This window comes from Fukomys damarensis, unplaced genomic scaffold, assembly GCF_012274545.1.
Source record: "Fukomys damarensis isolate Sample0158 unplaced genomic scaffold, DMR_v1.0_HiC HiC_scaffold_21, whole genome shotgun sequence".
NCBI classification, from domain to species: domain Eukaryota; kingdom Metazoa; phylum Chordata; class Mammalia; order Rodentia; family Bathyergidae; genus Fukomys; species Fukomys damarensis.
Window position 1 is genome coordinate 37,977,367 of NW_022900933.1, and position 23,981 is coordinate 38,001,347.

Here is a 23,981-nt window from a genome sequence, read left to right on the forward strand (position 1 = left end):
TATGTATATATATATATATATTTATATAAAAAGACTAATAATAGCAGTATGTTATACATCGATAGCAGCCACAGCTTTTCCAGGTTCTGCAGTCATCTGAACAAAATTATAGACATTCACCACATTTCATTAAAAAAAAACAACAAAAAAACCCCAATAAACAAAGAAAAGAACACTATCCAGAAAACAGCAAAGTTCTGTTGCTGTTGTGGTACCTGGCACCATTTTTTTATTAGCATCTTAATCATCATCTGGAAAGAGAACATTCTAGAGTAATATCATTAAATGTAGCTCTGATAAAGCACAGCCACTACTATGTATCATAAAGCAGGTTCAAGATATTTTACATTCACAGAGGTATGATACAGTACCGTCCTACATCAATAATACTAGAATCAGTTTTGGTTTGAAATTTGCTTTGTCTGCAAATAAGACTGCTACACCTGCTTTTTTCTGGGCTCCTGTCACATGGAGAATTGTTTTCCATCCTTTCGCTTTCAGTCTATGGGCTTCTTCATTGACCTTCATCACTTAACTTTTTAATTTGGCCCCAGGTAGGCAGTGGAGCGCGTTGAGTCCGCGGAAGAGTCACAGGAAACACTGGACACCAATACACATGCATTCCACGTCTTCCATGGTTCCCAGAGCATCAGACTTTGGTTTCTGGCTCATTCTTCAGTTTTATGTTTCAAGTCGGGACCCAAAATTTCTCATCAGTTGTGGAAATTAAAGCATAACCTCGGCCCCACCTCACAACCCGGGCTGGTAGCCAGGTTTTCTCGAGTGGAGGTCGATCTAACTCCTTAGATTCTTGGATTTGCCAGTGGCATCCAGCTGCTGTGTGCCCGTCAGGTGCCTCATTCAAAAAATTAAGAGTAAATAAAGCTTGAGATAGTTTTGTCGTACTGTTCCCCACATCATTCCCCCTTTTTGTTTTTGCAGCATCTCTTTCCAAGTGCAATTAGCACGTTCGATTATTGCTTGACTTTGAGGGTTATAGGGTATACTGGTTGTATGTTCAATGTCATAAGTTTGTAAAAATTTTTTATTTTTTTGTTTTGTTTTGTTTTTTGAGACCGGGTCTCACTATGTAGTTCAGACTCTCCTGGAACTCACTGTGTAGCCCAAGTTGGTCTCAAACTCACAGTGACCCTCCTGCCTCAGCCTCCCCAGTGCTGGGATTACAGGCTTGTGCCACCACGCCCGGCCAGGAAAAATTTTTTGAATTTAATAGACGTATAAGCAGGGCCATTATCAGGTTTTAAATTCATTGGCTTTCCCATTATACTCAAGGCTTCCATCAAATGAGTAATAGCTGCATCAGCCCTTTCAGAACTGAGGGCCGTGGCCCAAGTAAAGTCTGAAAAGGTATCGACTGTGTATGTGCATATTTTAATTTGCCAAATTCTGGAGTATGAGTGACATCCATTTGCCAAATCTGATTAGAGGCCATGCCTCTGGGATTAACTCCAGGTGCACGTGAGGTGTAACTATTTGTGCATAAATGGAGTATTGCCGAATAATATCTTTAGCCTGTTGCTATGTTAATGACAATTGAGAGCGTAGATTACGGGCATTAGCATGATGAAGAACTGAACCTACAAGCAACTGATCAACAGTATCATTACCTTTGGCCATGGGGCCAGGTAATTTGGTACGAGCTCTAATATGGGTAATAAAGAGAGGGTTTTCTCTAATATGTAACAATAGTTATAGTTATAACTGTATAAATAAATGATGTAGAGTAGGACCACTCTCAACAATAGTAGCTGTTTCAATATTTTGGACAGTGAATTCAGCATATTGAGAACCCGTGACTAAATATTTTCTAATGCTTTGCTAGAGATAATCTGTAAGGACTGACTGTTGATTCTCATGGAAGTATTGTGCAGGTATCTAATAAAAACCGAGGATGGAGAGAGTTGGCTGCTGTCTGCCTGTGAGAGTTTCAGCCCTCTACTCCTTGGCAAAACTGCATTCCTGCTTTCTGGCGTCCCTGACAACAACAGACCAGTTTATGTTTGACCTAGCTGTCTCCCTTCCTCACCAATGCAGAAGAGCTGCCAAAGTGTGTTTAGAGAAGCAGGGGGTTTTTTGGGTGTAGTTCAGGCTGACCTTGAACTCACAGCCACCCTCCTGCTTCAGCCTCCCAAGTGCTGGGATTATTGATGTGTGCCACTACGCTTGATTTTGAGGTGCACTTTTAGTGATAGACCAGGAACAAGCCTGGGACCTCAGGGACACAGTACGACCCTAACAGTGGGTGCTGTGTACTAAGCCTGCCCGACAGTCAGGGCCCAGAGTTTACCTGTGGTTGGTGGAGCTTTCATGCCGTGGTTAATCCCGAAGGTTCTTTTGCTGCTTCCTCTTCAGTGGTGCTGAAGACACTGCACAGAGGCCCTCTTGCTCCTGTATTGGCCGTCTATCCCTCTGTCCAGCTCCTGTCCATCTGCCCAGCCTTCCCTCTGTTCTCCTCTGCTGGTTTTGCCTGCTGTGTCCTCCCTTGGGCCTACCCAGCCTCGGAGGTGCCATCCTGCCTGGTCCCAGCCCTCTGCCCTATGGCCGGAAGCAGTGAGAGGTGACCAGGCTGGGCCTGTGTGGGAGCAAAGGGCAGCTGGACCGTGCCTGCTGGCCAGGGACGCTCCTGTCCCCACAGCTGCCCTTGCCGCCCCCGCCTGTTTATTTCCTGCTTCCCACCTCCCTCTGTCACCTCAGGTGCCAGGGCAGGGAGTGTGCGGAGTACACGGTGCCCAGCCCGTGGCAGCCCTGTGGCACGTGCAGGGTGCGTGGGATCCCAGGGAACAATGTGGATTCTAGGGGTCAATCCCTGGGCCGGGGACTCTGGATGTGGGGCCAAGAGAGAAAGGTGCCTGGGTGGCCACCCAAGCTCCCGCTCCTCAGTGCAGCAGGGATGGCAGAGCCCAAAACCTAGCTGTGTTGCACCTTGCTGAGTCACCTCCTTCCTTCCAGACCCCGCGCTTCCGTTAATGCAGCCGTAGCATTTGGTGGCTCTCTTAGGACGCGCTTGAGCTTGCCCAGCCCAAGGTCTCGGGCTAGGGTGGCACAATGGGGGGCCACTCTCTCTCCCTCCCACTGTCTGCCTTCTCTGGGGGCTGGGATGGAATGTGGGGCTTGGAGCAACCCTTTGGTGTCAGCAGTTTTTATTTTCTACCCTGAGACATGGTCCCGCCGAGTTGCTGGTTCCAAGTTGGGCTTGCACTCTGTATCGTGCCTCAACCTCCCACAGGACCGGGACACAGGTGTGCAGCAACTCCAGACCAGCACGGGGCCTGACAGGTGCCTCTGCTTCTGCTCTCTGCCCCCTTGACGTGGCGGCCCCAGGCCCCTTCCCAGACCAGTGCAGGTAAACAGCCAGACACCTGACCTCCCATACCCCAGGTCCTGCCCGAGGGCTCCCGCCACCCATCACCCCTCCCTGAAGCCCCTGAGGACAGGGCCAAGTCTCTACCTGTGGCAGCCCTAGTCCAGAAAATGTCTGTTGGTGCTGGGCGTGGTGGCGCATGCCTGTATTTCCAGCACTCTGGAAGCTGAGGCAGGAGGATCGCTGCAAGTTTGAGGCCAGCCTGGGCTACACAGTGAGTCCAAGGTCAGTCCACACTACAAAGGAAGACCCTGTCTCAAAAAATAAAATAAAACACTGACAAGGATGGGGATTTAGCTCAGTGCTTCTGCTGCCTGCTTCAAAAGCACAAGGACCCAAGTTTGATCCTTGGTACCAACAAAACAAAACAAAAAAACACAGACACAAATGAAAAAGCCAACAAAAACAGAATGAGTTCAAGGTCAGCCTAAACTATATAGCCAGACCCTGTCCCAAAGAAAGTGTTTGCTCAATGACTAAGCCAGGAGCCCTGAACAATTCAGGGGGGTCAGGGAGGTCCCAGACTGTCAGGTTCCCCTTTCCAGGCCTCCCAGGGGCATCTGACATGTCCAGGGGTCAGTGGTGGGGACAGCGGCCCTGCCTGGGGGCCTCCTGTGACCTCCTGGACACTGAGGGCATTGGGACAGGGGTCAGGAGGCAGCTGTGGGGTAGAGGGCGTGGGCATCGACCAGGCTGCTCCCTACCTCCCTGTGCAGGTATTTAAGGACTGTGGGGACCGAGGCTGGGAGGCCACCCCCAGTGGCACAGACACAGGCAGTAAGCAGCCTCCCATCCGTGCTGTCCATGGATTTCGTGGCTGGAGCCATCGGAGGTAGTGGGGAGCTGGGCAGCAGCGGGGCTCAGGGCTCCCCAGCGGGGGGCCAGGGCAGAGAGGAGAGGGCAGGCTGCTGGAGCCTGGCAGGGACATGGCCGGAGGCAGGGATGGAGGTGGGGTGGCCTGGGAGGGGGACAGCACCTGAGAGGTCAGGGCCCCCGGGACCTGGCCCTGCCCAGGGTTGCTGGGCTGAGTCCTCGACCCTCGGTTCTCCAGCTTGGCTCCTTGTGGAGGCCCAGCTGGGAGGGTCTGCCCCTGGGGACAGGCGAGGGCAGCCCCGCTCCTCCCACTGCCCCCTGTGGCTGCGGAGCTGTTTTGAGCCTGCTCTTGTGACACCACAGGGGAGGCCTGGCAACTTCTGGGAACAGCACCCACGTAGAGCCCAGGGCTGACCTGTGCCCCAGGGCTGGCTGCGTCCCCAGTCCGGGGAGGAGGTCCCAGGGCCAGGAAAGGCTCTGTCAGGAAGGCTTGGGTTGAAGGGTTCACTCTGTGCCTGACTCTGGGTGATGGGGCAGACTTGGGCCTTGTCCTTCAGGCACTCTAACTCTGGAGGTGGATATGGTTGGGGGTTGCAGCATTAAGTCCATGTGACAAGGGCTCTGTTCGACGTGTTTCCAGGCACAGAGGCAGCCTGGAGTGTGGAGTTAGGGAGGGATTCAGAGGTGGTGTAGTGCAGTGTTTGCAGGGCTCTGATGGATGAGTAGGAGTTTGGTGAGGTGTATGTCAGGTTCAAGGAAAGTCATTCTGCCCACACTGCTAGTCAGCTTTTGGTTGATTTCAGCCCCAATTCCTTCATTCTGCCATGGTTGCATCCTGGGACACAGGAGGCGTGGTACAGCCACCACTGAATCTGCGACAGCTTTCGTCTCTGTGATGAAAAGCTCCGGCGGTAGCCTGGAAGGACAGGTTTCTGGGCTGGCAGCTGGGGTCTGAACACGGCTGTGAATGTTGCTTTGGTGCCCGGCCAGAGGGTCTGGGGGAGCAAAGTGCCCAGCTCATGGCCAGGAAGCAGACATGGAAGAGACCAGGCCCCAAGGTTCACCTGTGCCGTGCAGTGGCCTCCCTGGGCCCAGGCCTCTGATGTGGCCCCTGGCGACGCCCAGCAGTGCCCACTCTGTTCTACCTGCATGCGTGGTCCAGGCAGCCTGCATGGGCTGGGCCCCTCACTCTGCTGGCCACTGGCTCTCGGCATGGGCTGACTAGAGGCTGGGGGTACCAGGTGGGGGAGCTTGGCAAGGGTTAGGCCAGCTTGTTGCAGCGGACGCCCCCAGGGATGTGTGGCACGGACATGGCATGGGACGGTGGGACTGGCACCACTGTGCAGGATTGGGAAGGGGTGGCTGGGGCGCCTGGGCTGTCGGGATGGCAAGCCCAGGGAGCTGGGTTTGGGGTCTGCTCCCGTGGGCTCACCCGGGCCTCCTTGCAGGTGTCTGCGGCGTGGCTGTGGGCTACCCCCTGGACACAGTGAAGGTGCGTGAGGCCCCCATGCCTTGGTCTCCCCTCTTGCAGGGCTCGCTAACCCTGCTCTGCCTGAGCCTCTGTCTCCCCAGGTCAGGATCCAGACAGAGCCCAGGTACACCGGCCTCTGGCACTGCATCTGGGACACGTACCGCCGGGAGCGGGTAGGCCTGGGCTGGGTGCCAGGGCTGTGGCTGCAGAGGGGCTCACAGCGAGGGCCATTTCTGTCCCTCCCAGATCTTCCCTGGAGGGTGAACCAGACAGCACCCCGAGGTTGCTCAGGGCTCAGTCTTGTTAGGGGACCTGTGACACATACAGAAAGGGCCCTGTGAGACAGGGGCTTAGTTCACTCAAGAAAAACAGCAATGAGAGTCAGGCGTGGTGGTGCACACCTGTGGTCCCAGAACTCAGGAGGCTGAGGCAGGAGGATCACTGTGAGTCTGAGGCTAGCCTGAGCTACATAGCAAGACCTTTTCTCAAAAGATACCCAACACACACACACACACACACACACACACACACACACACACACACTCACACACACACACACACACACACACACACACACACACACACACCCAAAAAACCAAAGAAACAAAAACATCAACAATGATGGAGCATCTGGTTCATCACCAGCTGCTGTCTTGGCCAAGCCTGACCTGTCTCTTCAGTCCCTCACCATGACTGGGCACTATGACCCCTATTTTACCACAGGGGAAACTGAGGCAGCAGGTGACTGGCAGGGGGCAGCATGGCCAGGCCCGGCTGACCTGGCCCGCCCGTCCCCCAGGTGTGGGGTTTCTACCGTGGCCTCTCGCTGCCTGTGTGCACCGTGTCACTGGTCTCCTCCGTGTCCTTCGGCACCTACCGCCATTGCCTGGCACACACCTGTCGCTTCCGGTACGGCAGCGCGGACGCCAAGCCCGCCAAGGCAGACATCACGCTGTCGGGATGTGCCTCTGGTCTCGTCCGCGTGAGTGGGGACAGGGGGCATCCTGGGGAGGTGCCAGGCCCTGGCCCGCTCCTCTGCCCCACGGTGCCGTGGGGCGGAGGGGACGGCCTAAGGGTCCCTCCTGGCCGGCAAGACAGGGCGTTACCTGGGGCAGAGCAGGCCCAGCGGCTCGGGGCCGGCCGTGAGGGATCGTTCTCCAGCATGGGCCCCGGGATGCCCGGTTACCATGGAGATGGAGCCTCTCTGCACCCCCAGAGCCCAGGGCAGACCTAGGATGGACAGCGAGGAGGCCAATGCTGCCCTCAGGGAGCACCCAGTCCTCTCGTGGTCACTCATCGGCCACCTTGGGGCCATGAGCTGTGCAGGAAACAAAAGCAAAGGCTGAGGCTGGGGCCACGGGGGACTCGCAGCTCCCTCTCCTCCTCTGAGGGGCCGCGGGCCGGCATGAGCATGCAGGCATCGTTGGTGACACCTGTATTAGTGCTTACAGCCATGACCTGCAGTTAGTCACACGATTCCTTCCCCCTTTTCTGTGCCAGGCCAGGTGCCAGCACCCCCATACCCCACATCCCTGGTGCCCAGGCTCCTCAACAGCTGGAGGCCAGCAAACCGAGGTCCAGGAGCCTCTTTCTCCCCGTGCAGGTGTTCCTGACCTCGCCCACTGAGGTGGCCAAGGTGCGCCTGCAGACGCAGACGCAGAAGCAGACGCAGACGCAGACGCAGATGAGGCGCCCCTCGGCTTCGTGGCCTGCAGCCGCCCCTCCTGTGTGTCCTGGGCCCCCTGCGTGCACTGATCCTGGGCCCAAGTACCGCGGGCCTCTACACTGCCTGGTTACAGTGGCCCGTGAGGAGGGGTTCCGGGGCCTCTACAAGGGCAGCTCCGCCCTGCTCCTGCGGGACGTCCACTCCTTCGCCACCTACTTCCTCTCCTATGCCATCCTCTGCGAGTGGCTCACAGCCCCCGGCCACAGCCAGCCAGGTGAGGGGATGGGGCGGCGGGGACCCGGGCGGGGCAGGTGGCAGAGCGAGTCTGTGTCTCCCCTCAGATGTGGCGGGCGTGCTGGTGGCCGGTGGCTGTGCAGGGGTCCTGGCCTGGGCCGTGGCCACCCCCATGGACGTGATCAAGTCACGCCTGCAGGCAGACGGGAGGGGCCCGCGCCGCTACCGGGGCCTCCTGCACTGTGTGGTGAGCAGCGTGCGCGAGGAGGGCCTGAGGGTGCTGTTCAAGGGGCTGGCGCTCAACTGCTGCCGCGCCTTCCCTGTCAACATGGTGGTCTTCGTGGCCTACGAGGCTGTGCTGCGGCTCAGCAGGGGTCTGTGCACCTAGGAGCTGATGTCGCTGCTCCCTCCGAAGGCGCAGCCAGGCAGCTGGGCCAACTCTCCCCAGCCAGGGGTGGCTAGGCCCTCAGGAAGGCATGGCTCTCGGATGAGGGTGCCACGTGGAACTGTCATTTTGTCATCTGTTCCTGCCTGCTCCTGTCACTTCAGCCCTGCACTGACCTGCCCTTCCCTCAAGGCCCTGCCAGTCTGGGGACTGCGCGCTCTAGGCCAGCTTGTGTCCTGCCTAGCCCAGGCTGACATCTGGACTGGGCTGACACCTGGTCCTGCCCTGCCCAGGACCATCACTGCCCAAGTGCAGTGTCTGCCAGGCGAGGCTCAGGCTGTGGTCAATAAAATGTTCCCAGGATGCCCTGCAGTGCTGCACTGTGGTCTGTTGGGGATGGTGACCAGTCCCCCAAAGTCCTCTGAAGCCTGGCAGCTCTTCCTGATGGCCGAGCCCTCCCACCCCGGGCTAGTGTGCCACCCCGCAGAGGCCCGGGCCCTGGCAGAACCACCCTGCTGGGGGGATGAGGAGGCTGAGGGCACCTCCCCGGGCACGCAGCAGCTTGGGCTGGACATCTACCGCCAGTGAGGGTCAGGGTCCTGGGGCCAGGATGGCAGGTCGGACACGGCCCTCTGAGGAAGTGTCCGGCAGACCGACCATGGTCCCAAGCCTGGCGGAGAGGAATTCCTTCTCCCAGGCCCAGGGTGGCTGCTCCCGTGTCTGGTCTGAGACATGGTCACCTGGCCTCACACCTTCACAGAGCCCTGCCCACCCCTGGGCCGACTGAGAACCAGACACCGGTCAGAGGGCCTAGTGACCCAGCAACCTGTCTGTGACCACTGTGCTGGTGGCACCTGGCTCCTGCTGCTGTCCCGGGGCAGCAATGCTGCAGGAAGGGTACCTCGGATGAGTCACGGTCCCTTTTCAGAGCTTCAGTTCCCCACTTGGAAAGCGTGTTGGCTGCAGAGTGAGCCCTGAGTCACCTTCTCCCACCTCTGCCCAGCACCCTGCCACCCCTAAGGTGCACTGCACTCGCCACCAGGCTGCTGCTCAGCTCCCTCCCAGTCACCCGTACAACTTGGGGCCTGGCAGGGTAGGGGCCTGGTTGCAGCCCTCAGCTGCAGACAGCTTGCGTGGCGCTGAGCACAACACAGGACATGGCTGGGAACAAAGAAGTTTATTTAACCGTGAGGTCGGGGGCAGAGCACCGCAGTGTGGGCCTAGTCCGGGTCCAGGTTCCTGACCAGAGCTCGCATATGCGGGGTGGGGTTGGGAGGCCCGGAGCTGGGGCAGCCAAGTGTGACTCTAGCTAGGTCCACCAGCCCAGCCTGGCCAGGCCCTGCTCTGTGCTGACTTCCACTGTGGTCGAGGGTCAAAACAAAACAGTGTCTGCAAAGGTAACAGGCTGTTCTAGTGTCTCTGGGAAAGCGGACTTTGGATCCTGCAGCTGGAGTGCTGGGTTATTTGCTGGGAAGTTGGCAAGTTAGGTAAATGAGCGTGATTCCTGGAGTGGATGACGTGTGTGGCCTGGAGTCCACTAAAGCCAGCGGGAGCTGGGCCACAGGACCCAGTGAGGCTGCCCCGCTCCACCCATGGCCATTTCAAAGCAGTGAGAGGCAGGCTGACTTCTTTCTTGCGGCCCTACGGTGACCTGGCTGCTCTGCTGCGCAGCTGCAGCCAGCCGACCTGCTCAGTGAAGCTCTTAGGTCAGTTTGCTTCTCAGGGCCCAAACATCTCGGGCCACGAAACTTCCCCAGTCACCTTCCTACAGCACCGTCCAGTCCTCGAGTAACAACACTTTGGTTCACTCATACACAGAGCCGTTTCCTGCGGAGCAGACCTAGGCTGCATCTGGGGCCCCAGTGGCTCTCTCTGGGCCGCTTCCCTATCTGACCCCACGACGTGAGCCAGCACTGATTACCTACAGCTCCGAGCCCACACAGGAAGGAGGGAGGGAAGGAGGAAGCACGGACATCACACACCAGAAGCCCCTGGGGAGGTGGGGCTGACTGGGCCATGCCCGGACTGTGACAAATTAGGTGTCACGGGCACCAGAGGACGAGCATCCCTGAAAGTGGAAGGACAGCTGCCGGGGGGTCATGAACTCCTTCACCACCTCGTTGGTGACCTCCTTGCGCCGGGCCTGGTGCTCGGTGATCAGCGGCTGCAGGACGTCGATGAGGGTCTTCTTGAGCTCGCCGGTGAGCATGGCGCCGCTGGTGTAGTCCTGTGGAAGGAGCCACACACTCGTGAGGGGCCACGGCCCGACCCGCTCAGCCTTCCCAGCTCCCAGGAAATCCCCCCCGATTCCCCCCAGTCGTGAGCACCCTGCTTAGGTAAGGGACGCAACCACAGAGCATGGGAGGTACAGCTGCCTGCAGTTCACCAGCCAGGCGCGGTGGCCACTCCTAGCTTTGGGGAACTTCCTTCCTTCCTTTCTTCTCTTGCAGTGCTGATGGGTCTGGTGCGTGCTGGCAAGTGCTCTACCAGTAAGCTTCAGACTCAGCTCCTTGGTACTAGACCCTGTGCTTGCAAGGCAGGCGTGGCACCACTAAATCCCCTGCCCAGCCCTTGGTACTTCTTATTTACACAAACTAAAATGCTCCTGCTTTTGAACACTTGATCCTCCTGCCTCAGCCTCCTGAGAAGTTGGGATGATGAATATGCATCACCACATCTGGCTAAAAAACTCTCTTAAGTAGCTCACACTTGCATAATAATCCACCTGCAATGGTTCTTTTTTAACATCCCCTCAGCTGTACAGTTTGTCCCAATGCCTTTAAATGGGAAGCTTTTATTCCGTATCATTTCCTTGGAAAAGACTCCAAGACTCAGAAAACCCAAGGCCAAGGTGCTGAGCGTTTTCGGGGCTCTGTACCCCACAGCCGAGCTGCTCAGAGAGCTCCCGTGTGGCTCTCCTCACATGGGCACCCCAGTGAGTGGCCCCGCTAACCCACCCGTAAGCTGTGTGCCGCACACCGAAGCAGCCTGCACCGGCCCACCTCTGCTGGGGTCTGCTCGGCTCGCTCACCTTCCTGATCTGCTCTAGCCTGTCATCATCCTCCAGGAAGAAGGTCAGATACATGAAGGACACGTCCACATCACAGTTGCCCCCGAGCTGCCGGTGCTCCTCCACGGTGTCCCGGCCTCCTGAGAATGCGTGCTTGTTGACCTGCACACAGGGGCATGGGCCAGTCACTGCACGTCCTCCTTGGGCGGGGCCCAGGCCAGATGGGTGTGGTAGCTGACAGGCCATGGTGGGAGGCCAGAAGGTGCGGAAGCCTCCATGCCCCAGAGCCACGGGAGCTCAGTCAGAAACCCAAATGTGCTGAGTCCTGGCATTCCTAGGTGAGGAGCTCCAGACAAATGAAGCAGCAAAGTCACCTTTGAGCAGGGGACTGGCCAGGAAGGGCGGCATTGGGTCAACAGGTGACAGAAAAGCTGCACCTGACCCCAGCGGGGAAGTGAGAAGAGGGCAGGAAGATGGCCACTAAGGGGATACCAAACCCACCAAATGTGAGGGGGCAGAGGGCCTATGACCACCTCCACCCAGAAACAGGTGAAGTTCTAGGTACTGAGGAAAAAACGCAGAAACTAACAACTGGAGTTGGGTATGGTGGCCCAGACCTGTAGTACCAAAGAGGCTGAGGCGGGAGGGTTCAAGAAATTCTGCCTCAACCTCCTGGGGTGACTGGGGGCTGAGAGGAGAGAGACTACCAGAGGAGGTTCATCTCCATTGTCCTGAGAGGCAGGTGGCCCAGGGTTCAATCCCTACCACCTCCCTAAAGAAGTTATAAAACAAAGAAATGCATTTATTCAAGTGGAAAATATGAAGTAAAAGGAAAGAAAAAGCCTGGAATTCTGAGGTCACCGTGGTTGGGGGCAGGTGGGGTGTGACAGGCACAGGCATCTGCCTGGGGTCAGACACTGAGGCCAGGCCCTGTGTGCTCCTGGGCAGGCAGCAGTAAAGGCCATCACAGCCTCAGGAGATACAGTCCAGGCCTGGCATGCAAGGTGGCCTCTGCACTGACTCCTCATCCAGCAGGGGCGCACAGCGGCTGCTGCAAACAGTGGCCGTGGGCTGTAGCAATGAGGAAATGCTGACCATCAGCCCTGGGCTCTGCCCCACCTTCACCTTGCACTGGATGAGGCGGGAGTGCCAGCCAGGCACATAGGCCCCAGGTGCAGACTCAGTCCCGAGTGGCTGAGGTCTCCTGTGTGGTGGGAACCCGCTGGAAGACCCTGCTCACAGGAGATAGAGAACTCGGGCCTGGGTTGGGGTGGGCTTGGGATGCGGCCACTGAGCGATGGCAGTGGATGAGACACACCCAACCCAGGGGACCATGGGAAGGAGGTGAGGCCAAGCAGGGCACCTGCATGGAGGGCAGACTTGGTCCAGCCACCAAGGCCTTCGAGCTGGGCAGGGCCGTGCTGGAAGGGTGCCCAGGCCTGTGGCTATCAAAGGGTGCCGGAGAGGGTGCCGCTGATCATGATCATGCCGCACAGATGTGTGTGACTGAGAACGAGTGGATCCACATCTTTTCGTGGGTAGGACTGGGGATCAAACATCAAACCTGGAACTCCACCCTGAGCTATACCCTCAGTCAGCCCTTTTGATTTTGAGACAGGATCTTGCTAAGTTGACCAGACTGGGGTTGAACTCGAGATCCTTCTGCCTCAGCCTCCCAGGGGGCTGGGGTTACAGGTGTGTAAGCTCTGCATGTAGAGGGCTGCCATGGTGGTCCCACCCGAAGCCCTGAGGAGGTGGGTTTCATCACCCTGTACTGTCCAGCGCTTCCTCTTCCAACTAAAGTTGTACGTTTGGGGCACACTCTGTACTGCGCACACGCTCATCACATCGTGCTCATACAAGCGCTGTCTCACGTCAGCAAGGACAGTGCGACTCCGCTTCACAAATGAGCCTGGACAGCGAAGGTCCCTGGCCAACACAGGCAATGACAGTCTCGTGGCGTAGCAGGAGGTGTGCTTGGTACTTGCTCCTGGCTCTTGACAGCTCCCAGACCCCTTGAGATTCCCTTGTTAAATGCTCTGTCCTGGTACCCAGTTTCTTGAACCCTGGCCACATCCCGAGTGAGGGGAGTGTCTGATTCAGGCTGTGCTGGCAGTTCCCGAGTTTCTGCCTGTGAAGGACAGGGTGGGGCCCCACATCCCTCAGGAGGGGCTGAAGAGGAAGAGGGTGGCAGCCCAAGGCCCAGCCTCTCACCCCACCCCCAGGGTGTGCAGTGCTGGACCAGGGTTCCGAAGAATTCACCTGCGATGCGACCTGTAGAAGCTTGGGGAGGGCAGCGGCGCATTGGAATTGGACTGGGTCAGGGGACAGCTGGTGTCTGTGAGAGCTCTGGATGGGAAACAGCCCACGAAGCGGTCACAGAGGCGCTCTGTGTAGAGCTCTGATGCATGCTGAGAAGCCCCAGCAGGCTGAGGCAGAAGGACTCCAAGTTCCAGTCCAGCCTGGGCAACAGAGCAACTTAATGAGGCACTGTCTCAACACAAAAACTAAAAACAGAAGGGCCAGGGATGCGGCTCAGTGCAAAGGCCCAGGGTTCATTCCCCAGGGCACGAGAGAGAGAGGACAGCCAGCCTGGCCCAGCGTCTCACAGCCCCAGACCACCCAGCCTGCCTCTGGGCCTCGCTGCTCTCCTCAGCTGCTACTTCTGCCCTCCATCTTGCCCAGTGTGGAGATTCTGTCCAGGGGCCGAGCTGAGTGTGAGCAGGGTTTGTTTGTTTTTTTAAAACAGGATCAGGCACCTGTTCAGTACTTTGGTCTTGGAACAGACAGAGACGCCGGACTGTTTGATAATGGTCTCTGACTATGACGCTGCCAAAGTGTTGGTAAAAAAGGCAGGAAAAAAGTAAGGAAAGGGGGAAAAAATAAAGCACTCAGGTTTTTACCTAAATGAAAAGAAACAAAACCAATGCCCTGCAGTCTGGGGCCCAGAACAGCCCACCTCGTCAGGGTTGGGCAGGGCAGGAGCAGCAGGCAGCACGTGTGAGTTCGCGGCCGTGTGCTCACCTTGGTCTTGATCTGCTTGGCCGTGTCGGTGAGGAAGATGGAGGAGTTGGTGTCACTGGCGCTCATCTTGGTCTGGGCGCCCTGCAGGGCCGGGAAGAAGGTCGAGTGCAGCAGTGCTGGCTTAGGGTAGCCGATCCTGGGGGCGACGTCCCTGGTCATCCGGAAGTACGGGTCCTGGGGGGAAAGAGGCCGGCTGAGCGGGTGGGGCTGAGCCCATGCAGAGCTCATGCCCACACCTCAGCCCAGCTCCCACTGACCTGGTCGATGGCGCAGGGGATGAGGCACTGGAGGTCCGCCCGGTCCCCGAAGATATGCGGGAAGGAGTTGCTGAACGAGGGCGCTGCCTGCACAGCGGGGAAGCTGATCTTCCCTGCAAGCAGGACAGAGACAAGGTTCACACACAGCTGAGCTGAGCAGCGAGCGGATCTCACTAAGGGCCGAGACCGCAGAGGTCGCAGGAAGAGCAACTCTGCCTGCCTTTGGCCTTCCCCGTCCCTGCTGTCCCATGCTTTGGCGGTGAGGACACTGACCAGCGCCCCCTGCCCTTCCCTCCGACCGTCCCTGTGGTTAGTAAATCTGCCCTTCTGTCTGTGCTCTGGCCACCCTCAGGCCTGTGGCACACAGGCCGCTCCCTTCTCCAGCTGTCAGAAATGATGCAAAATGGCTGCGTGCTGCTGTCACTGTCAAGGTGGGATCCTTGCCTGCCCCCAAAGTGGGTGTGGCTCCTTCTCAAGGGAGGTGATGGCCACCAGAGCTGACAGAGCCCGTGTACCAGCACCCAGCAGGTCGTGGAGTCGCTATCGATCAAGTTCCTGCAGGAACCAAGCTATTTATCTGACCATCCAAGAAACCAGGACTGGAGGACTAGATTCCCGCAGGCCAGTGCCACTCGGCAGTGAGGGCCTCTGCCTTAGGTGCCACACAAAAAATGTCGCCTGAACAAACTTCATGTGGGCCTGTCCGTTATTTTCTATTGTCCTGTCTTCCTGTCCCCACTCTGAAGTGACCTGTCCTCGTTCTGTGGTTGTCGTCTCTGACTTCTGGAGGCATTGGGGTCTGTAAAATCACACCCTCTTGCCCAGCTCATCAGAATGCGGGATTCCATGTTAAGGAATGAACTGAACTATCGGGAGTTTGCCCTTGGACACTTTTCTAGCTGCTTCAGAGAGGACACCCATGTCCAGGGTTAACTGTCTCTGGGGAGGCCTGGCAGTCCCCAGGGGCTCCCCTTGCTCGGTGCTCAGGCTCAGCGAGCGCTGCACACAGCACAGACACTGTCCCAGGGAACAAAGTGCGGGGCTCTCACACTGCACACCCTTAGCACCTGCGCACTGCGGCTTCGCTCTGGGACCCTCCCACTGCCCCACCCTACTGGCACTCCAACCATGACCACCTTTCCCCCAAGCCCGGCTCCGAGTGTGGGCCAAGTGCAGGAGCCTGTTTCCTTCCTTCCCCTTCCAAGCATTACAGCAGTGACTGGGCAGAGGAACCCTTGTGTTCCTAAAAGTGCCTGACATTTCAGGACGCTCTGCTCAGGGATCCCCTGCAATGTGGGTCTCAGAGCAGCTTGGGTCCCCAAGCAGATGAAGACCAGGCACTCGGCCAAACTTTGGTGCCACTGCTGAGAGAGCTGTTGTCCTCGGAGCTCTGCTCCTCCCCTGGACATGGAGGCCACAGTGGCAGCGGGCCTTACCAATACAGTCACTGTCAGTGAAGCCGAAGATGCCTTTCACCTGGTTGAAGGTGACGTGCTTCTGAATCTTCACCACATTCTTGTAGAAGCCTGGGCTCATCCTGCAGAGAGGAGGGGAATCAGACTGCAATGGGAGGGGCTCTCCCTTGAGGGCCAGGGAGCAGAACAAAAACTGATGTCTAGAGGGTGTGGTAGCACTCCTGTGATCCTAGCCCTCTGGGAGGCTGAGGCAGGAGGACTTTCTGGACAACTCAGTGAGGCCTGGTCTCAAAATAAAAAACTAGGGCCGGGGATTTAGCTCAGTGGTGCCACAACCTGCCTCACAAGTGCAAGGACCTGAGTTCGATCCCCGGTACCCAAAAAAACCCAACCAACCAAACAAAAAAACCCTGGCAATCAAAATACAAAATTAGAAAGGGCTGGGGATGTCGCTCAGTTTGAAAGCCCTGGGTTCTACCCCTAGAACAACAAAATAAGGTATGTGTGGGTCACTCGTGGGCCACACACCAGCTAGGGGCCGTGTAGCTCAGTGCATGAGCACTAGGAAGGTGCAGTGAAAGCGTCTAGGCGGAGATGCTCACATCAGCCGCACCGCTCTTCACCTGTGCAGCTGGCCAGGCCAGGCAAGACGGAGATCAGTGCGAGGCCAGAACAAAGACGACAGGCCTGCAGGCCAGCGGCTGGGTGTGTGGTGGGCTGCTGGACTGGGGCCCTGGGAGACCATTTGCTCTTCCTGCGGGACAGCTGTGAGGAGAGGAACTGAGGGGCCCAGCGAGGAGGCAGAGGGCCCTCCCAGGGCAGGGCTGCAGTGGGCTGCCGTGGCCTGTAAGCAGCTTTGTTAGGTCAAAAATATATATATTTTGCATTAAAGTCAAGACAACAAAGCAAAACTCTCTTGTTCAGAACAAATTCTTAAAGAAGGCTGAGATGCTGATGTTCCGATTTCTTATTTTTTTATGTGGTACTAGGGATTGAATCCAGGCCTCTGCGCTAAGCTACACTCTAAACCGATCTCGCTATGTAGTCCAGGCTGGCCTTCAACTCGTGGTGAGCCCTTTTTAATTTTAAAACAGGGTCTTGCTAAATCCCTAAGTTGGCCACGCTGGGTTCCCACTTGCAATCCTCTTGCCTCAGCCTCCCCGATTGGTGGCATTACAGATGTGTGCCATCGTGCCTGCTTTGATTTTCATCTTTATTCCACATTTGTAAAGAAAAAAGTTCTTACTGAGCCACGGGGGAGCCGAGACCGCGTTACCAGTCAGCCTGGGACACAGCCACAGAATGTGTGTCATGTCACGTGGCTCGGTCACATCCACCCACATCGCAGACTCATCCTGGTGTTTGCTCCCAGGAGGCAGGGCTCGGCTCTGCTCCCATGAGATCCGCATCTTAGGAGGCTCTGCCTCGGATGGACAGCACAGCCCAGAACATCTCGTCTCACTCGGGGCATTGTGGCACCATGCCGGCTGCTGGGGACTAGAGGGGCACTGCCACCAGCTGTGGGGAGGGAAGGCTCCCAGGAGGGGAGAGGAGAGGAAAGGGGTGATCAGCTGGGCTTGTTGCTGGGGTGTGGGGGTGGGATCAGAGGATGTGTGGGCTTCTGGGCAGAGCAGAGTGCCTGGCAGCTGAGGGGTGCGGGACTGCAGCCTGTCCCACCCATCGGAGGTGACAGTGGCATGGCAGAGGAGCTGAGCGTGAAGTGAGGCATGAAGGTTTCCTGCCATCTGATGAGGGACCTGACTGGAGTGTGCAGAGCACACCTGCTGCTTTGGAAGATCCCTGGCTGGTGGGGGACAGGACAGGCTGGTGGGCTGCAGCGGGGCGGGAGAGGTGCACAAGAAAGCATAGAAGATGGGTGTGGCGGTGCGGTGCACACTTCTGAGCCTGCCCCCCTACAGCAAGACAACAGTTACTGCGCCAGGCTGGCAGCCTGGCTCTTGAGGAAGAGCAGAACCCACAGTGAGTCTGTGCTGAGGACCAAGCAGGCAAATCAGGTCATTCTAAGGAACGAAGAAAAGTGCCATCATTGTGACAATACCGATAACGTCTGTGTTCCCACAAGACTACTAAAGAAAGGACCCAGACCCATCCTCCTTCCTCAAGGACACTATAGTGACTCACGATGGGAAGAAAATCTAGTGGGAAAAAATGAGAAGTTTAATTATTTTCCTAAGGGACTGTCTTACTTTTTTCTTCTAGTCCACAGTTGGCTGGCTTCAAGGCAGAATGGCATGGCAGAGGGGCATCACAGAGAACAGTCCATGCAGGCAGGAGGGAGACAGCAAAGCAGCAAGCACAGCAGCCTGCTCTCTGTCCCAAATATTCCATCCAGGCTGTAGGCCCTCAGGGCGGGTAGCACTCAGCCAGGAGACCTTCCCATCCTGTCCACCAGAACTGTGCCAAACCCATCAGTGGACTGACTATCACCACACACCCTTGACCCAGGCATCTCATACCCTGGGATCCAGTCACCCCTGAAAAGCCCCACCTAGGACTGCCTGGGGCTTTCGGGGCATCTAGACAAAAGAAAAAAATGGATAAGCAGCCAGCTTTTGCATGAGAATATCTGATGCTTCCAGTGGATATAAAGGTTTGTTTGTTTGTTTTTCTGAGACAGGGTCTCACTGTGTAGTTGAGATTGACCTGGAACTCACATGTAGCCCAGGCTGGTCTCAAACTCACAGTGATCCTCCTGCCTCAGCCTCCCAAGTGCTGGGATTACAGTCGTGCACCACCACGCCCGGCTCCAGTGGATATAAAGGTACCACTCAGCCTCAAGCACTCAAGAGAGAACACTGGGAAGGGAGGCAGGAGCGGCCATGCTCTGTGGTGCTGACAGCACTGAGCTAGGAACTGGGGTGAGATAGCCCAGCCAAGCCAGGAGTGCTTGTATCCCCTAAACCCACACCCTGCAGGGAGTGCCTGTAGGGTCAACACTGTTTTCCTGCAGCGCTGGGGATGGAACCCAGGGCCCCCACGAGTGGTAGGCAAGTGCTCTGCCACCACGCTCACCGGGCCCTCACTTCTGAGCTTTAGCTTTAGTATTCTTGTGAGGAGGACTGACCAGAGCCTTATTTTGGTAGTATATCTCTTGGTAATCATTGGGATGAAGCCCAAGACCTCAGAAATTTAAATTCATGAAATTTTAGCTGGCATGGAAGAGTATAACTATAATCCCAGCACTTGAGAGGTTGAGGCAGGAGGATCCTGTGAGTTTGAGGCCAGCCTGAACGACATAGTGAGACCTGATTAAAAAAAACACAACAGAACAAAACAAACAAAATGCCCCCAAAATAAAGAATTTTCAGAATTAAATGTGTTGACCTGTTAAAAGGCTGACTTAAACTGTACTATCAGCTGCGTGTTATAGTGTAGGCCTGTAATCCCAACATTTGGGAGGCTGAGGCAGGAGGATGGCTGCAAGTTTGAGTCCAGCCTGAATTACATAGCAAGACCCTGTCTCAAAAAACAAAACAAAGCAAAAACAAAAAACAAAACAAACACCAAAACTGGGCGGTGAGGGAACTGTGTAAGCAGTGAGTCTGCTCTGTGAGGAAAAAGGTACGGTGAAAAGGGAGAGACTCCTAAGATCGGCTGTCCCTGGAAAGAAACACTAGTCCAGGAGTCCTTTCCTGTCCAAGCCGAGGATGACAAATGCCACCACCACCCTGTGACTCGGCTTGTCTTAAATTTCTGTCAATATAGTTACAAAGGAGACAAGTGTCCCTACGGTGCTGGCATTACCAAGTCCTCTCTGTGCATAAACCTAGCTGTGGCTTTTCATAACTACTGTTAAGTGAAGCCAAGCAAGCAGACCACCACATGTACACAGAGAAGCACCGCCAGGCCTCGGGTCCCTTGGGCCACAGTGACTGGCTGTCACCACCCACTTACTCCAAAGGCAGTGCGTGTCTTCTCCTTACCCCATGTACTCAAGGTCGGAGAAGATGAAAGTCTTGTTGATGTCAAAGCCACAGGCGATGATGTCCTTGGCGTTCTCCAGGGTGTAGCTGTAGGCCTGCTCCAGGGTCAGGTCCTTCCACAGGTACTTCTCGTCGTCAGACATCTGGACGACCAGCGGCACGTTGAACACGTCCTGCAGCCACCTAGGGAACGGGGGAGGGTGTGGCGCCTGCCCGAGCAAAGCTGCTCTGCACGGACACACACATCCCGCTTACTTCTTGCCTGTGAAACCTAGGATTTCTCCACTCTGCACACTATCGTTCCAAGTGTGCTGCTGAGGCGAGCACACCAAGCTGTACATTAGGTGACTGAGAATGAAATCTGCAGCTTCACACGAAGAGGCTCCCGTGTGCCGGACCTGCACCAGCTGCTCTTCCACTGCCGTCAGTGGAGGTGTGGGCAGGCACCTGAGCCCACAGCACCTGGGTTCGGTGCAGGAACGGGGAGCAGGTGGGGACAGTGGGCTTGGCCGAGTGCATGGCAATGCTGCTCTCCCATCATGCCTTGCATCTCTCAGAGCCCTGCAGCACAGGCGGAGGCTGTGAAGGTGCAGCCTCGACACCTGGCTGCTCAGTAGCCCAGAAATGTACAGTCTGGCCAGCTTCACAGATGCCTTGTAAGGACCACCGGCAAGCGAGAAAAATCATGCGATGTCCTACTCACTTTGTGAAAATGAACGGGATGAGGTGACCGACGTGCATGGCTTCAGAAGAGGGGCCCCGGCCCGTGTACAGGTAAAACGGCTTCTTATTCTCGTAGGCGTCGAGCACTTGATTCATATCTCTGATGCAAAAGGAGAAGGGGAGGAAGAGTGATTCTCGGGAAGATGCCACAGCAGCAAAGCTTGTTTGGAAATGAAAAATAAAGACAGACAAAACAACACTGATGAGAACTTGTCTGTTAGCTTTGGTTCTTAGGATGTGGAAAGGACAGGAAGTTGAACTGAGGCAGTTTCTTCTGTGCACAACTGAAAAGGCTAAGGCAGGCAGGCGTGGGGTCCTCAGTTTGGAAGACAGAGCCAGCCGGGGAGCCCCTGGGACTCTTCAGAAGTCCTGCTTATCAATGCCTGCATGCTGTGTTGTATGCACTTCGCTGGCTGCACCTGCCTGCTGGGAATTTGTATTTTTTATTTTATTTTAATTAATTTGGTTTTGATTTTACAGTTTTATTAGTACATGTTTGCAGTACATGCTTGCATTCATTGTGGGGAATTGGTGCATTTACGTACCACTGACATTAACATTTAATTCTTCTTACTTTCCCTTTCATCCTTTCCCTCTGTCCCTGCTGTACCCCTTGGTGGTTTTAGCAAGCTCCCTGAGGAGTTCCCAGGTTCAGCAGGTGTGAAGCCCACCAACACTGCTGGATATGGATGTTCTCAGTTTCTGGGCAAAGTGTCCCAGAGTAAGAGAGAAACAGCCACCCTTTCTAGAGGTCTGGGTAGGAAAGTCCAGGTAACAGTAATCTACAGTGGACTTCCTGCCTGTAACCCCAGTACTCAGGAGGCCGAGGCAGAAGGACTGTGCGAGTCTGAGGCTAGCGGAGGCTACAGTCAGCCAAGGTCAGCTTGAACTGCGCCCGTCCCCACTTCCTCACACCTCCAGCCAGAGTTCAACTGTGCCAAGTGTTTCTGTGGTCAGCTTTGAATACTGCTTTTGCAACAAGAAAGGAATCTGTTTTTGGTTCTCACACCTCACCAAATCACACTTGTATGGGGTTATGGAAGTGAGAAGAGAGCAGCAGTTACAGTCAGCTCAGCAGCAGTGGCCTGGGTGTGAGTGCGAGTCCGTGGTGCCCGAGTCCCCGGTCCACTGCCCCGCCCTGCGGCCCGATGGGCAGAGCGGCACTCCCAACTGTGAGGAGAAGCACACACGGCTCAAGTGCTGCTCACCCAAGCCCTGCGGGAACAGTGTTACACTCTCAAGGGCAGCGAGGATGGTGACAAGTGAGGACAAAAAGCTTTGGTTTAAGATCAGCAAGATGATAAACTGAGCTGAAATGAGAAGACTCAGATTACCCCTACGCCAGAGGGACGAAAGGACTGTAAGAGAACACCGCAGACGAGGGGGAGATGACAAATACATCACCTTGCCAACACAGAGATTCCTAGAGAAATGAGCCACTGGAACTGAACCAAGAAGAAACGAAATCCAAGTGGGTGTTTCATAAGCAAAAAAGACAGTCAGTAATCAGAAAACTCTCCACACAGAAAAGCCCAGGATGGGATGGCTTCGTTAGTTATTCTTCTCTCCGTGTGTGCGTGGGTGTGGTAGTAAAGATGGAGCTCAGGACCTGCTGCTAGGCAAGTGTTCTTCCATATTCCTGAGCTACACCCCAGCCCGTCTCTGGCTACTGCCTTCAAATGTCCAAACAGGAATTAATGCCAACCCTTTGCAGACTCTCAAGAAAAGTGGACTGGAACTACTTCCCAACTTAATTCTAGGTGGCTTGGACTATATTCTGATACCATAACCAGACAGACTCTGCTTGTGTAAGCAGAGTTACAGACCAGCATCCCTGATGAAGAGAAATAAAATCCTCAACACCTCACAAACCACATCCAGCAACATTTAAAAAACAGTACATGCGGGCTGGGGATTTAGCTCAGTGGTTCTGCCGCCTGCCTCAAAAGCATAAAGTCCCAAGTTTGATACCCAGTACCAAAAAACAAAAAAACAAAACAAAACAAAACAAAAAAACAACAAAAACCAAACAACCCCCAAAACAAAAAGTGACACACTATGACCCTGTGGGAATTGTCCCAGGAATGCGAGGTTGATTCAATCTAACAAAAGTCTGTCAAGGTATTAATAGAATAAAGGGAAGAACCTACACAATCATCTTAATAGGAAATGGAAAAGGATTTTAAATCTGCTGTCCCTTGAAAATAAAAACACTCAACAAACTAACAACAGAAGCAAACGACAGTAACGTGATAAAGATCACACCATTCTCGCCATGACAGGGAATGGGATAAGGACGTCTCCACTCAGCATTGCCCACAAGCTGTGGTCCGAGCAACTCAGGAGAAAAAGAAAACCAAACCCAAAGGGGTACAGTGTATTCACCAGGTGACATAATTCCAAATACAGAAACTTTTATAGAGAACACACTCATACAGAAAAACAAAACAAAAAACCAAAATACTGGAGCTAATAAATTCAACAAAGTTTCAAGATATAAGGTCAATATATACAAATCACAGCAGCAGTGAAAACTCTCAAAATGAAACTTACAACAGTACAAATAAAATGAAATCCTTAGGAATAATCTAACCCAAGAAGTATAAAACATGTACATTGAGAAGTATCAAACACCACTGAAAGCTAGCTGTAAGAGGACAGACATTCCCTGTCTATATTCTGAAGATGTGGAATTTTAAGACAGCAATGTTCTCTAAACTATACTACAGATTTGGTTCCATCTCTATCAAAATCCTAGCTGCCTTATGTTCAGAAATTTAACAGCTGACCCCAAAACCATATCGAAATGCAAAGAATGCGGGGAGGACGGGGAGAGGAATTAAGAAGAATTAAGGTGTGTCTGCAGAGTACCAAGTCCCCACAATGGATGTAATCATTACGTACTGCAAACGTGGACCAAGAGAAATGGATACCAAAATAGTCTCGATAAAAAGTAAGCAAGTTGAAGACTCAGGCTAACTTCAGGATGTACCTCCAGGCTATGGTTATCAAGGCTGTGTGTGCGGTTCCACCATAAAGAAAGACAATTGAGAGTCTAGAATTAAACTTCTAAATATATATTTAGTTCATTTTCAATAAAGGTGTCAAGAAATTGCAAGAGGGAAAGAATATTCTCAAACATGGTGCTGGGACATCAGGATATCCACATGAAAAAAGGAGAAAAGAAAAAAGAAAAAAGTAGGAGCCCTACTTTACAAAACACAAAAAATTAACTCAGAAAGTACCAGCTATCTAAATGTGAGAGCTAAAGCCACAAAATTCTTAGGAGAAAACATAGGTATGAATCTTTGTAATCTTGGCAATAGTTAGCAAAAGAACGATTAAAAAATACAATCAATATAAGAGTTGTGTTCAGGCCGGGGCTGTAACTCAGTGGGGCACCATGTCTGCCTCACAAGCGGAAGGTGCTGAGTTTGATCCTTACCACCTCCAAAGACTTTTATGCTCCAAGGATGCTATAAATGAAGTGAAAAAAAAAATGTAATAGGAACAAATATTTGGAAGTCATAGACTGATAAAAAATCCTATAAAGAGGCTGGGCGTGGTGGCGCACGCCTGTAATCCCAGCACTCGGGAGGCTGAGGCAGGAGGATCGCTGTTTGAGACCAGCCTGGGCTACACAGTGAGTTCCAGGTC

At 54.7% G+C, this 23,981-nt stretch overlaps 2 protein-coding genes across 3 annotated transcripts in view; one reads left to right on the forward strand and one right to left on the reverse strand.

Annotated features, from left to right (window-relative positions):
* The first annotated feature begins 4,098 nt into the window (after positions 1-4,098).
* Slc25a47 (solute carrier family 25 member 47) lies at positions 4,099-8,047 on the forward strand. Of its 2 annotated transcripts, none has more exons than XM_010609120.3 (6): positions 4,099-4,214; positions 5,644-5,687; positions 5,768-5,839; positions 6,466-6,648; positions 7,270-7,606; positions 7,674-8,047. In XM_010609120.3, exons 1-6 carry the CDS (start codon positions 4,187-4,189, stop codon positions 7,952-7,954), a joined length of 945 nt encoding a protein of 314 aa, XP_010607422.1. In that variant the 5' UTR covers positions 4,099-4,186; the 3' UTR covers positions 7,955-8,047. The 2 variants fall into 2 exon arrangements, with proteins under 2 accessions (XP_010607422.1, XP_010607421.1); XM_010609119.3 differs by lacking the exon at positions 4,099-4,214 and adding an exon at positions 4,223-4,769.
* A 1,064-nt stretch (positions 8,048-9,111) lies between these two features.
* The window catches only part of Wars1 (tryptophanyl-tRNA synthetase 1), a 24,368-nt gene continuing 9,498 nt past the window's right edge, over positions 9,112-23,981 (reverse strand). The window contains exons 5-11 of the mRNA XM_010609118.2: positions 20,305-20,424; positions 19,602-19,784; positions 15,679-15,779; positions 14,243-14,355; positions 13,986-14,159; positions 10,983-11,123; positions 9,112-10,178 (exon numbers count right to left, since the gene is read on the reverse strand). Of these exons, the coding sequence (XP_010607420.1) occupies positions 9,987-10,178; positions 10,983-11,123; positions 13,986-14,159; positions 14,243-14,355; positions 15,679-15,779; positions 19,602-19,784; positions 20,305-20,424 (1,024 nt within the window). The 3' untranslated portion in view covers positions 9,112-9,986. The remainder of the gene's footprint in view (positions 10,179-10,982; positions 11,124-13,985; positions 14,160-14,242; positions 14,356-15,678; positions 15,780-19,601; positions 19,785-20,304; positions 20,425-23,981) is intronic.